The sequence below is a fragment of the Vicugna pacos genome, chromosome 16 (assembly GCF_048564905.1).
Source record: "Vicugna pacos chromosome 16, VicPac4, whole genome shotgun sequence".
NCBI classification, from domain to species: Eukaryota; Metazoa; Chordata; class Mammalia; order Artiodactyla; family Camelidae; genus Vicugna; species Vicugna pacos.
This window is the reverse complement of record NC_133002.1, coordinates 6,516,942-6,531,244: the sequence shown is the minus strand read 5'-3', so window position 1 is coordinate 6,531,244 and position 14,303 is coordinate 6,516,942. Positions and strand designations below refer to the sequence as shown.

The 14,303-nt window shown below is 51.3% G+C and overlaps 1 protein-coding gene across 3 annotated transcripts in view; it reads right to left on the bottom strand.

The window, feature by feature from the left end:
* LOC102546106 (integrin alpha-E) overlaps positions 1–14,303 on the bottom strand; it is a 51,818-nt gene that overhangs the window by 12,659 nt on the left and 24,856 nt on the right. For 2 of the 3 annotated variants that reach the window (XM_072940318.1, XM_072940317.1), the window contains exons 15-24: positions 13,703–13,939; positions 12,583–12,713; positions 11,084–11,214; positions 9,741–9,904; positions 8,303–8,431; positions 6,413–6,486; positions 2,918–3,050; positions 1,465–1,563; positions 859–938; positions 145–222 (exon numbers count right to left, since the gene is read on the bottom strand). In XM_072940318.1, the coding sequence (XP_072796419.1) occupies positions 145–222; positions 859–938; positions 1,465–1,563; positions 2,918–3,050; positions 6,413–6,486; positions 8,303–8,431; positions 9,741–9,904; positions 11,084–11,214; positions 12,583–12,713; positions 13,703–13,939 (1,256 nt within the window). The remainder of the gene's footprint in view (positions 1–144; positions 223–858; positions 939–1,464; positions 1,564–2,917; positions 3,051–6,412; positions 6,487–8,302; positions 8,432–9,740; positions 9,905–11,083; positions 11,215–12,582; positions 12,714–13,702; positions 13,940–14,303) is intronic. The other variant, XM_072940319.1, reaches the window with a different exon arrangement.

Sequence of the window (14,303 nt, the reverse complement as noted above, 5' to 3'; positions counted from 1 at the left end):
GCCCTAGAGGTGAGTGGGAGCCTGGGTTCTAAGCAGCCTCCTCTCAGGGAAGGGCAGGGCCCACCTCCCCCCGACACCAGTTGCTTCCACGGGAGAAAATGGCTGAAGCCGTCCCACAGCTGTCGGCCCCTTGGAAGCACTTACTTGGGAAGAACTGCGATGAAGGCATGCTTGAATTGAAGGCTGTGGGTCTTACTGACCAGAGACCTTCTTTCGTTGAAACTAGGAAATAAGAGTGTCGGTTGATAGCATACCTGCTTTGTACAGACGGCGGCTGCTTACCTTGGCTTTCCGGGATCGTTGGGGGTCAGACAGAAAAGATTCTTGGAGGTGAGCAGTTAAGAGTGCAGAAGACTCGCTGGAAGACCGTACTTGGAGAAACAGTGATTTTTAAAGAGGTTTCTCAGCCTTGACAATATTGACATTTGGGGCCAGGTAGTTCTGTCCTGTCTGTTGTGTGATGTTTAGCGACATCCCAGGCCTCTGCCCGCTAGATGCCAGTAGCACCACCCCCACCCCCCGCCGGTGTCGTGGCAATCAGGTGTCTTCAGGCTCTGCCCCTGAAGGGCAGAATCACCCCCATTTGAGAACTCTTCCCAGGACCATACTCTCAAGCATAGAAGTTTTGTAGATGACATAGCTTCTTAAAGTTAAATGAACCAGAGTTAGAACTCTAGTCTAAGGCTCATCCTACCAGGCTATACCCTAGTTTTATTTTGTGTGCCAATAAAAAGGTTTTTCAGTATCTCTATCTCTGATGATGAAGGGAAAGCCAAGTCACTGCGGGGACCCAGGGCCTTCCCTGGGCTCACAGAGGTTCCCCTTCTGGGCGGTGAGGGAGCCACAGGTACTGCTTACTTGGTGATCATCACAGTGATGTTGGCTGTCCTGTTTGGGAAGGTGCTCTCCTCCAGCTGCCAAGCTAATGAAAGGGTTATCTATTTAAAAAAAAAAAAAGTCACTCAATTTCCCTTTATACCACTCACAGTTCAAACTGCTTCCTACTGACTAAACAGACCAGGGAGACAGAACTTTAATGCCTCCCATTATTGTAGCACAGGGGCCTTCGAGGCCTGTTACTCCAGGTAAGCCTCACAGCGTCAGGAGGGAGTGAGCAGGGCAGACAGCGTTTATCTCCCGTGTACAGCTGAGGGAAACCACTTCAGAGATCTCCCACAGCAAGAGATGACCAGTGGCAGATCAGGGACTTGCCTCAGGGCGGATAACGCTGGGTCTGAAGCTCCTTCCATACTGCGCCCAGCTTCACTCTGCTCTCCTGGGGTGAGCTGACTGGGTGGCTGCCGCCCCCACCCCACCTCTCCCTGCTTTCAGAGCACGCTTGGCAGCTCTAAGCACTGCTGCGGATGTGGAGCCTGCCACTGAGAGGTTCTAGTGAGACGGGAACAGAAGACACCAACCCCGGGGGAGTGAGTGAGAAGCGTCAGCCAGTCAAAACAGACTCACAGATGACCTCTTGAGTATGGGGTGCCCAATCTTGCAGTTCATGACCAGGACCGAAGCCGCTGGCTTAGGGTCATCACACTGAATGTTTGGAGAAGGCGGCTGTTAACACAAAAGACATTGTTTTTTTACAGGCAAAAAAAAGAAGCCATTTCCTTATGCCAGTTCAGGCCAGACACCCTCTTGGGAGCTGTGGACACAAATCAGACCTTGTCCCTGTCTTCCTCACAAGCTGGGCAGAAGGGCTCAGTACCAGATGGCTGAGGAATTTAAATGCAAGGCCTAAGGAGGGGTTCTGTGAGAGCGGTACAGAGACAAGCAGCAGAGAAAGACAAAATCCAGCCAGCAGGAATTTTGGTCTTCGTCGGGGTGGAGATGTTTGAACTGGGCCTCATACCAGCGCCAACGTCACGGACTGAGACGGGCCAGGCACTGCCCTGCAGCCTTCGTCCGCCATGGTCCCTCATCTGGACCACTGAATACAGAAAGTGGTTCGAGTGACTGCATTTCCCTAATTCTCCCAAGGACGGTACATCCAATTCCATCCTAGATGCTTAGGGATCACAGCGTTCTTTTCATAGGATGAATGCCTTCCTAGGCCGGATAGCCTCAGGCCGCCAGGGACAAACCCATAGTTCGACAAAGCCAAGTTTGTTGACTCATTACAATGAGGGGAAGGCACTGTGGTCCATCGCACCAAACAAAGGCAAAGACAGTAAAGGATTCTGGGGAGAGGTGGAGTTCAGGGGAAATGCAAACAAAGCAGGAGACTCAAGACAAAGCAGGGCTGTGTCAAAGTGCCACTCAACATGAGGTCTGGACTGCAAGACGGGCCCTGGGACCCATTTCCTTGGGAAATGTTAAGGTGAATGTGAAAAGTTATGTCCAGAAACGCTTTATCTGAAGTTCCAAGCCTCAGATGGAAAATGAGGCTGTTTCTTTGTCCAAGTGGCTTAGATTCTCCAGGCGAGAGTAAGATGATTTCATAATTACAGATATAACTTCAAACAGCAAAGTTGCTGGCTGCCTGTGGAAGAAAATTTCTCGGTGCTACAGTACTTTACAGCTGCAGGTGTCCTTGGGAGAAATACCACTTCCTAGCATCGGGCAGCTGGCTTTGAGTCCGTGCTCCCGGGCTGATGAAAGGCTGGGCAGACTTCTACTTTCCAGCCCAAGCTAATTTATTAGAGATGATTTCTCTCCCAGAACCCTAGTTAAGAAAGGCTGCAAGCAAAAGGAGTGTTTGGGCAGCAGATAGCACCACTGAACGTTTTTAAGGCTCAGAATGACATGCTCAGACCCACTGCATGTAGTTGATTGGAGGGGATTCAGCTAGTTAATAGTCCTTATTGAGCGGACCAGGCAGAGTTAGGAGGTTGCCCTAACAAAGCAGGGATGCGGGGAGGGGAAAGCCTTGAGCTGGGTGGCAAGTTTCCAAAATGGCTGTCACAGTTACCTTTTGTATCCTCTTAAACTGTAAGTTCCTGGGGTACTTCACAGCCATGCTTGTCATGTAGGAATCTTCCCCAGAGTTACTTAGGCTGATGTTCATGGTCAGCTCCTTTGTGAGACCCACCACTAATTCCTGCCTGCACAGGGTAGGCAAATAGATAAACAGTTGATTTAGTCTGTAAAAACAGTGCAATACAACAGCGCCTGCTTAACTAACATCTTACATAAATTGCCTAAAGGATATTTTTAGCCTTGATTCTCTTCCCCTCAGCAGAAGCAAACCCCTGGACTGCCACACCCACACAGTTGCTGTGTGACGTGACCATTTATCTACTGGTTGCCAAGTGTCAGGGACTGTGCTAAACGCTTCACAAGCTCAATTAATCCTCGTAGTAACCCTATGAGAGTATGGTTACTCTCCGTTCTATAGAGAAGAGAACAGAAGCCCAGAGAGGCTAACTAACTTGCCTGAGGTCTAACAGCCTCAAAAGGGACTTGGGAGAAGTGGACCTTATCTTCCTTCTACCACTGTGACCCTAAGCAATGTATTTGGTAACACAAATTCATCCATTTCACACATATTTACAGAGAACTTTCTCTGTGCCAGGCACCCTGCTCAACATGGGAGAAACAGCCAGCAGGAGACAGACGCTGCCCTTGCCCCATCTCAACCCCAGCCTTCCCACCCGCAAAATCATCCCGTCCCTCCCAATTTGAAGGCTGTGGTTTAAAACACGAGTCTGTTGCGCCTGAAGAAGAGAAGACTTGGGGATGGGTGAGAGCATCCTTCAGTCCACTGAGGCACTGTGGGGTCCCCGAGTGCAGAACCACTCTCAGAAATCCAGCGCTGCAGGAAAATGTATCAACAACAAAGACAACTTTGCCACCGTCTGAAATATTTCAAAGATGGCTCTGGGGAGTAATGCTGACACATGTCTTGTGTTTTGTTTTTATCACAGCTGAGAAGAGGATAGAGTGATTGGAAGGCCAGAGGGGGCAGAGACTGAGCCCGTGTGGGATCCAACTGTGACATGACACCTGCCCGAAATAGATAGTAGTGGGGGGTGGGGGGGATAGAAACCACTGGCTGACAAGGCCACGCTTGCAAGCGGAGCCAAAAAGAGAGAGGAGTCAGGATGTGTTCTGAATTCCCAGCTTGGATGACCAAGTGGGGCTAGTCATGAGGGCAAGAACACAGGGAAGACCAGAGGGCGGAAGTTGACCAGATGAGGTCTGTCGGGGTGTGATGAGAGGTGTCAAGAGGATAGAAAGGCCTAGATGTTGAAGTGTCAGTTGGGTATCCTGTTCTTGAGCCCAGGAGAGAGGTCTGAGAGTCATCAGAATATTTATCAGAGGTTCTTAACCTGAAGGCCAGGAACAATTTCAGAGGGCCCCAAATGCAAACACCTATGTACGCCATGTGTTACCTTCCAGGGAGAAGGGTCTGTAGTTTCCTTTAGACTCTTTAGGAGACCCAAGTCCACAGAAAGGTCAAAACCACAGAGACATTTGGATGCTAATGATTAGGCTCAATACTTCTGAAGAAGAGACTGCTAGCTGTGTACACTAGGGGGTGGTGTAGGGCCAGCTGGTCGACGTCTGTTTCACAAGGACTTGGCCAGGAGGGCATTCTTGGCAGTAATTAACTCCCTGTTGGAAACAACTGCATCTACTTGTTAGGCTGGATTCCAAAGCACTAAAAAATCTTGAATTGGATCCTTGGTGATTGGAGAGGGGGCAGCACTAAGCCATCCACATCTGAAACACAAGTCCTGCAAATGTCTACGAGGGGGCTTACCAGGACTCAGAGAACAGTGCTCTTCCCTAGAGATGCCAGCTGGCCATCAGTGCCACGTCACACACACAGCACTAGGGGCCAGGGAGGCATTTTTAAGACCACTACATATCTAAAGCGAAAGTCATGATCTCTTCCTCCCCACCCTGCCTTCCAAAACCGCTCTTGCAAAAGCTCCCCCAATTCAATTCTTGGCATCGCCGTCATTCTAGTATTCAGTGTGGCCCAGTAAAACTTTGCAGTAATGGCAATGGTCTCTCTCTGTCCTGTTCAGTATCACCAGCCAGCCATATGTGGGAATGGAGCACATGCAACTAAGGAACTAAAATTTTATTTGATTTTAATTCATTTTAACTTAAGTAACCAAATCTGACCAGTCTATTGTATTGAACACACAGATCCAGAGGTTCAGGCTGAAACCTTGGAAGACTTCCTAGACCCCTCTCTCTCTTCACTCCCCTCATCCAGTCTGTCATCCAATCCTGTGGGCTCTGACTTCAAAATATAACTACTTTCATCGTTAACACCCTTGCCCAAGTCACATCACTTCTCACCTGGGTTATTACAATAGCTCCTTACTAAATCGCTGCTTCCGCCTTTGTTCCCACAGGCTATTCTCAACACAGCCGCAAGAGTGATCCCGTTAAAGTGCAGGATCACGGCCGCTCCCCTGACTTCCCAGCTCACGGTAAAAAGCCTTTATGGAGACGCAGCCACAAATGACCTTTCCTCCCCTCACATCACCTCTCCCTCCCTCATTCTGCTGCAGCCACACTGGTGTCCTGGCCCCGCCTCCCACCTCCAGGCTCCCAACTCAGGGCGTTCACAGGTGCTCTTCCTTCATTCACCTGCATGGTTCATTGCTCGACCTCCTCTCGCCTGTACCTAAATGTCACCTTCTCAGCGAGCCCTTTCCTGACCACCCTACTTAAAACTGCAACCCTGCCTCTACCAGGCACTTCCTCCCACCTTCCCTGCCTTATTTTTCTTCATAGTACATCTCAGCAACAAAAAGTGGGCTCATTTATTATCTTCTCCCCCTAAAAGCACCAGAGGACTTTTTGTTCACTGACGTATCTCTAACACCTAGAGTACTGGGCACAGAAGAGAGGCTCCATAAATATTTAATGAATTAAGTAATTTGGTTTAGAGACGAGCCAGGGAAGAAGTTACTGTTGAGGTGGTCCTAGAGTGAGAGACACTGGGTTATGAAAATGGCACTGTCCAGGATGTCAAGAGACCCGGCTCTGAGGCCACCCGATGACCGCCTGACCCCACGTGGGCCCTCCACTACCAAGTCTGTTCTCTCATCTATAAAATGGGAATACAGATCTCTGTCCTGCCTCCCTCATTGGGTGATGGAGGACTCAGGAGATAACAGAAGGTGACTGGCTCCACTGAATAAAGATAACATGGCAGAGCCTTCCAACAAAAGACCCTGTGGCCGGATCAGGGGCTGAGCTGTCTCAGCCGGCCACCTGGCTGACGGCTCCCTGCCTGTCTTCTTTTTTGCCTTTTATTTCCCTCTCTCTCTAAGCAATAAAGCAGCTCTTTTTCACTTTGTCAATCAGTCAATGCAAAAGCCCTTTGTGGGCCATGAGGGGAAGTCGGGGAGGTGAGCGATCGGTCCTGGTGAGGTGTTTGCCCCCATGAGCCTCCAGGAGGAAGTTAACTGCAAAAATTATGACGCTGGATCCAACTCACTGAGAGACGGTGGTGGCCAACTGTAACTCTGCGACACAAAACAGCTTATTCCTGCAGGCCTTCTCATAGGGCAGCTGTAAGCAGACAGAGAGGGGCAGGGTCAGCCCAGGGACCCCGCCCCCGCCAGCAGTCTTGCCTCCTGAGCTTCTCCCTAGGACCTGCCTGTCCCTCCTGCTCACTCCGAGGAGTGCAGGCAGGGTTGACAGCCTGAGGCTGTGTCCGCGTGGCCGTGACAGGGGTGACTGTGATGTTCCTTGATCTATCAGGGATGGGGGTATGCTTGGTCCTACAACACAGGTACACCATGCGTCAGGCCTCTGACCAAGGTCAAAAACAGGGTGGCCCTGGTGAAATGGTGGGAGTACCTGTCACGTTCATATCATGTTCATTAAGCAGCAACACTCTCAAATCACCACTTTGCCTTTTTTGGAGCAGGGGATTCTACCACTGAGCAATTACCCTCCCCGACTCCTTTTTTTTTTAATGGCCGGACTGGGAATTGAACCCAAGACCTCATGCATGCTAAGCATGCGCTCTACCACCAAGCTATACCTCCCCCCACAACTCACTATTTGGAATATCTCAGGGAGGAAAACCCATGTGAAGAAAAGCTCCTTTAGTCCCTTTAAGCAGAGGCAGGAACAACAGGGGCACAAATGGGGGAGACCTGACCCAGTACTGTCAAGGCCCTCAGCCCCCATGGCTAGTCTCTGTAGGTTAAATATCCCCTTTGCAATCCTGCCTACACCAAAACAGGCTAATTCAGAAAGTCACCCTGGGTCCAAAGGCCCAGTCAAGGTTGAAAATTTCCAGCTCAGATTGAAAATCAAATTTTCTAAAGGAGCTAGGTCTATTTTTATTATGAAGGAGACACAGTCAGCTCCCTAACTGGAGGATCTCTGCCTTTACCTTCCTGGCAGCCAGGGACCGTTTCCTGCCCAGAGAGCTAGAAAGGAAACCTTCTGCTTTCCGAGAAGGGAGATGCAGTTTGCAGAAGTCCAAGCTTGGAGCCCTCTCTGACAGGGTCAACAATTTGGGGCAGGTTTTTTTTTTTTTCATTTTGTTTTTAGTATAGCCAAGCAGCCTGCTCTCTTTCACTAGAGTGAAATAGAGAGCAGGACTAAAATATCCTAAGCTCCCAGCTTGAGCTCATCCTCTGGAAACATCTCTGTGCTTAACCTAACACCTAATCATTTCTCCTCACCCATTTTCTAGGTGGGGTAAATTTTTTTTTAATCTCTTAGCCAAACCATCCAAGTAATCACTGATTAAGATAAAAATCATGAATGGATGTTAGACAGGATATATCATAGGATATATCACATAATCTCAAAGGATCTCCCCATAAGATATTTTTAACTACAAAGGGATATCATAAAATCAAAATTTGACTGTTTATTTTCCCCCTCTGATTTCCTGCAGTTGTGAAAACGGTTTCTTGTGATACTACCTGCCTGCTGGGGTGCAGGTCTGGTGGGCCACTTAGCCTGAAGCCCCTGGCCAGGACCGGGTAGGCAGGTGCACCAAAGCATATCCTCTCTAGAGAGCAGGGCAGGTGGGCTCCAGTCCAGTCCCTACACAGGATCCCCCACCACACTGTTATCAAAGACCCTTGCCAAGCCGGGTATTCATATGTTTCATCAAATACATCGCAAGCACTTTTTGTGAACATAAAAAAATTAGCTTTGGGGTAGTTTGGAGACCAGTGTTACCCATCAGGGAGGCCCTGGGGAAAGTAATGTCATCTCAATCGCTCTCTAACCCCATTTGTACAGTGAGGGGCCCAAGTGCTGTCTGAAGACCCTCCCAACTTTAACATTCTCTCAAGTTGGGGGAGCAGGTGTTTTGGGGGGGAATGCTCCCAGGAGAGTCTGGTCCTAGCTGAGTCACCTGGAAGATGGTGGAGGGCTCAGTGTATAAGTCCAGGACAGGCTGGGGGTGGTCCCTCCGGCCCTCAGGGGTCTGGAGCTGGTAGCTGACCCTGATGCTGATGTTGGAGAAGCAGTCCTCCTGACAGAGCTGCAGAGTCACCAAGGAGTGCAGGGTTGGAGTTGGATGTGGGGGAGAAGATGCAAGGAGAAAACTTTTAACTTGAATACAGTCATAACAGGAAACAGACAGTGACACTGGTGAGCCCAGAGCCCCAAGCCTTTTCCCAGTAAGCCAGGCTGAAGGGACACTTCCCTCAACCAAGCTGCCAAGAGCATTGGGAAAATCTCCCATGATCTGCCTCAGGCCTTATGACACCTAATGGTTCCTGCCATCCGCAAAGGGATTCTGGCCATCAGGAGTTCAAAACCAGCTTGGACTTTATTCAGAGGACAAAAGGGAGCCACGAAAGGGAAGAGTCGTGGTCTCATCTGTGTTTACAAAGATCTTTCTTGAAGCCAGCATGGAGCACATATCAAAGAAAGAAAACCTGAAGGCAAAGAGATGGCCTGGGATGCCATCTGCCATTCTCTTTGTTTATTGAGACCTGCCAGCTAGGAGCTGTGAATGCCTGAGAGTAGGTGAACATGATTCCCAGGTGGAAAAGGTAGCTACACTTGTATGTAAGGAAGCCACAGACTTGCTAAAAATTCTTCCTGAATCCAATTAACAATCAGAAAAGATGTGGGAACAGATGTGCGGTCAGAAGCATAATTTATGAGTTTACTGGAATAAATGATCCTTTTAGGTCCAAAATTCTGGGTCCTGTCAGGCTCTGGGTCCTGACAAATACATCTTTTTCTATGTCTCTAGGCACCTTGGTTGGGAGTAAATGTCTATAAATGACAGCCTTTGTCTTTCTATTTCAACTTTCCCTCGTTCAATTTTTCTGATGCTGACCCACATAAATAAAGTCCCTGTGCCCCACTCCTATTACCACGTAAGAGTAGGTGGCATGGGGGAGGGAGCCCTGTTATTTCCAATTTATTACCAAGGAAAATGTCAGCAACAAGCGTTTCCTGGGGGAGGGTATAGCTCACTGGTAGAGCATGTGCTTAGCACGCGTGAGGTCCTAGTTTCAATCTGTAGCATCTCCATTAAAAATAAACAAACCTAACTGCCTCCCTGCCCAAAACAAACAAACAAAAAGTATTTCCCTTTTTGTCAGCTTCAAGGAAGCTCCGAGATTTACTGAGTGGTTGATTTCAGTAGGTTTCTTTAATTTGGCTTTCTGGTATCATAACTCCCATCTCCCATGCCATCATGTGGTTTCTGATCTCCTGTGATTATTTTAGTTGCCTGTTTGTGTGTCCGGGTGTGAGGGCTCCATTGCATGCACCTGGTTCCTTTCTCAACCACACAGACGCCTCTGAACTCTCTTCGAAACTCCCACACCCACCTGCCCCTCTGTGGGGATGAGCAGGAAAGGCTTGCAGAGACGGGGCCCAGCGTCCCAGTCCTGGAGGCTGCCCCGACACGCCCTCTCGTCCGAGCACTGCAGCCTTTTCCGCGGCATCATCACATCCAGGTCCAGTGTGAAGTTCAGAGCGGTCTCTCTGAGGCCTGGGAATGAAGACCAGATCTTCCTGACAAGGCTGGGATGGGACGGGCAAGCCCTAGATGGAGGGCCTCCTGTGAACCCCTCCAGACTGGTGTCCCCACGTGGGCACGTCCCTGAGTTTCTTCCTCATTTCAAAGGTATTTTTCTCATGTCTTCTGGCACCTGGTACCCCAACCCCAAACCCAGAGCAGCACATCCCCAGGGCTGAGCCAGTCTTCCCCAGGGGAAGGACGGTTTGGAGAGGAGGATAGAGTTGAGGGAGAAAATGAGGAGGAGGAAAAATTCAGGGAATGGAGAGAGGAACCACAGAGTAAAACCTGAGGACAGCAGAGCTGGAAGCACCTGGTAGATCACCTGGGCCAACTCCCTCACCGCTGAGAACGGAAAGCAGGGTCCAGAGAGTGAAAGACACCTGCCCAGTGTCACACAGCTGCTCAGCAGCTGCTGTTCAGACTCTGGGGCCTGAACTTGTCAGCCTGTACAGCTGGAACTGAAAGGGCTGCCATTTTTGACCCTCACATTTGACCCTCATAAGCCACCCCGCCTGAGAGACAGCTTTCTGACCTGCGGGAAGCAGAGAGACATCTCTGGGGTTGTTACCTTGTGGCTGAGGGACCTCTTTGGTTGGCAGTAAATACCTGGGCTTTGAAAGCCATGCCCACCCTCTGCCTTCCGGAAAGTCTCCCAACCAGAGCCAGGTAAGGGGACAGGAAGAGAGGCCAGGCCTCAGCAGGTTATCCAGTCCCCACTGGGCCAGGGAGATTCGGTGAGGAGCGAGGGAAGATGTGAATCAGAGAGAATCAGAGAGCAAGAGGAAGGGCACGTCTCAGGAGCCCTACGGCCACACGCACGCATGGACACAGCAGCTGGAGATGGAGAAAGGCCTGCCTTTTTCTGGGTCTTCTTTCAGATACTCAAACCCTTCAGCCCCCAAGAAGGGGGATCTGTCTAATGCCCTCTACCCAACAGGGTCAGGCAGACCCCTTCAGAGTGTGGACGTAACAGCGGATCACCTTTTTCTGGGGCAGTCCCCATTAAGCAGAACCTAGGGCCAAAGGAGCTAAGGTCTAACAGAAGGATTTTGAAACACCCCCGCCCCCCCCAGCCCTCTCTCCCCGCCCCCACCGCAGCCAACAGCAACTGACCGCAGCACTGGACACGCCAGCTAGGCTGCCTGTTACCTGACTTGGCAGCTGTGGTCTCAGAGCTGATTTCAAAACACAAACACGCATTCACGCTGCCGCTGAAGCCAATGGGCAGTGCGTTGGGGGCGAAGTTCATGGACACCTTCAGAGGAACCACAGGTCTTGAGCTAAACAGGACAGCAAAGAGGACCGTGAGAAGTGGCCACAGGCCTTCTGGATCGGTGCTTGGCTCCTTCTTTCATCCGGGGAATATTTATAAAACTTCTTTCATATGCCACGTGTTGTTCTGAGACTTCAGGACAGAGTAGGGAAAGAGACAAGCCCTCCTCGGGCGGGAAGACAAACAACAAGCAAATAAACAAGCAGAAACAGGAAAACCCTTGGTCCAGGTAATGCAATGATACAAATAAAACTGGCTAAGGCAATAGAGACTGGGGGCTACTCAGCTGGGTGGTCAGGGACGGCCTCACAAGCGAGGAGACATTTAAGCTGAGCTCTGTTAATGAGAAAGAGTCAGCTCTGTGAAGATCTCGGGGAACTGCATCCCAGGCAGAAAGCACAGACAATACCAAGGGCCTGTGGTAGGAATGAGTCTGGATTGTTTGAAGAACATGAAGGTCAGCATAACCGGAGCAGAATTAGTGAGACAGATGGGCAGTAACAGGAGAGGGGGATGGAGGGTCTGCAGGGCCAGGCCATGGTCAGGAGTTTGGATTTTACTCTAAGTGGGAGCCACGGAGGGGTTGTAAGCAGCAGAAGGAAGGGATCTCTCCGGCGGCTGTGTGGAGAGTGGAGCACAGGGAGTGGGAGCCAGGAAGGATGCCACAAAAGTGGTCCAGGTGCCAGGTGACAACGTCATGTGCTAGGAGGTATTTTGGAGGCAGAGCCCAACACACACTTGTTGATGGGGTGGCAGGGGAAGGGGAAAGAGGAATCAAGGGTGACTCCTGGGTTTTTGTCCTGAGCAAATGGTGCCCTTTGCTGAGATGGGAAGCCGAGGGAGGGGCAGGGTGGAGAGAACAAGGGGTGGGTGGGAATAAGAAGCCATTTTTAGACGTGTGAACTCTGTGATGCCCGTGAGTGACAGCCAAGAAGGGTGTTGAGTAAACAGCCAAGTCTGGAGCTTAGCCAAGAGCACAGGGCAGATAAGTGCCCTGTCAGCTTATTTATAGCCACTGGACTTGATAATTCGCCTAGGGACAGAGCACAGAGGCTCTGACATTAACAAAAACACTAGCAGCCATCACTGAGCACTGTGCTAAATTGCATAGACTCTCTCCATTAATCTTCGTAAGTCTGTGAGGTAGGTGCATTGTTACTCCCATTTATAGATGAGACCGTTGGGACTTGGAAATCAGTAGCCCGCCCCAGGCCACCCCTCTAAGTGCAGGCTCAGGTTCGAGCCTAGATGGGCAGACCCCAGAGCTGATGCCCTCCACCGCTGCGCCTGTTCCCCCCCATCAGTGCCTGGTGTTCTCACAACATTTAGGGCAGGGCGACTGGTGAAGCTGCCCAGGAGGCAGGGCAGACCCTACCGGAGCACAGCTGCCCGGCCCAGAGCGCCCACGGTGATGTCAGCAAGGCCGTCGCCACTGAAATCCAAGCCACCGGCCACAGACATGCCGAAGTAGTGGAGTCCTGGGGCCACTGCTGAGGCTCTGATCCTCTGCAGAGGGAGAGACACGAGGTGTTATAGAGGGAATGGGGTTTCCGTCCATTTTACTCAGTCAGCAGATCAGCCTCAGTCCCAGGGGAAGAGGCATTTGAATGGAGGCTTGAAGGAGGGTGGGGTTTGACCAGGAGAATGAGGACAGCGAGGGGTGGGGAAGAGCAAGGTCATCCAAGGGAAGAGCAAGGTCATCCAAGGAAACAGCCAGGGGCCACTGTGGTGGGAACAGGGGGGATGTGGGTGCAAAGACACCTGATGTGAAACCAAGGAATAGAGTGGGGGTGTCTACTCAGAACTACAGAATTTCAGACACGCCACTGAAGACACAGGGTGGAAGATGCAGAGGAGGCGGGAGCCAGGTCAGGGGTGCTGGGGATGGAGAGGAGGGGCTGGATGGGGGAGGCTGACAGGCTGAGCCGGGTGTCTGGGGTTACCCAGGGTTTCTGCTGTGAGGGGTAGAGGAGGGGCCCAGAGGGGCAGCAGGTCTTGGGGAGAGGGTGCTTTCTGTTGGGCATCAAGAAAGTGAGATGCTGGACATCGTGCAGGTGGGAGGCTCAGGAGCAGCTGGACACACAGGACTGAAGCTTGCAGAAAAACGGCAGCCACAGTGGGTGAAAGTGCCCTTAAGAGACGTAGCGCGGAGGCGGGCACTGGAGCCCTGGGGGATGAGAGTGAGGCATGGAGGGTGGGGTTGGGGACAGGAGCCAGAGAAGGGACTGAGAGAGAGGAAAGAGGCTCTGAGGCAGGTCCATGGTCAGGAATGCCAGAGGAGGAGGGAAATGCAGGTCAGGAAAGTGCACGGACGTTGCCATGACCTCTCGCCCCACTGGAAGGGTCTGGGGTGAGAATCTCCAAGTGACTCTGTCCTTCATCGGGCGCTCCCAGCCCCCTGGGACCTGCCTGGCACTTAGGACTGGAGCTGACTTGGGTCTCAGGCCATCATATCTGGGAAGGTCAGAGTCTTAGAGTAGAAGCCCTGTGGTCACCTGTGACCAGCTGGTAGAGAGGTTAACCAGCTGGTTGGTAGAACGTCCGTTGTAGATGTACACGCTGCCAAAACCTGCGCCATCATCTGCTCCAAAGTCCTCCAGGGGGGCCCCGATGGCCACATCTGTGAGCTTGTCCTGACTGATATCCCCCACCGTTGCCATGGCAAAGCCAAATCGGGCATATATTAACCTGGAATGCCCGATCAGCTCGCGCTCCAAGGAGAAGGAACCATCCTGTAGAGCAGAGAGGCAGCTCAGCCTTCAAGACAGGGCTGCAGGGTGCCCACCTCATCGCCAACCCAGGAGGCGTGCTCATGGACTTGGTGACTCTGATTCTCCACTGGGGACTCTGAGGCTCAGAAAAGGCAAGAGACCTTCCCAAGGGTACACAGTGCGCGAGTGGTGAAGCTGGGGTCTTCCTGCCTTGCAGTTCAGGACCTAGAGCCATCCCACCCTCCAACTCCCATGATGGGGGACTAGACTGGCCATCAGGAGGCCCAGCTTCTCGCCTTGGCTCCACCACACACTTGCTCTATATACTGAAGCAAGTCTCATCATCACTGAGTCTCAGCCTCCTCATCTGTAGAATGGGAGGGAC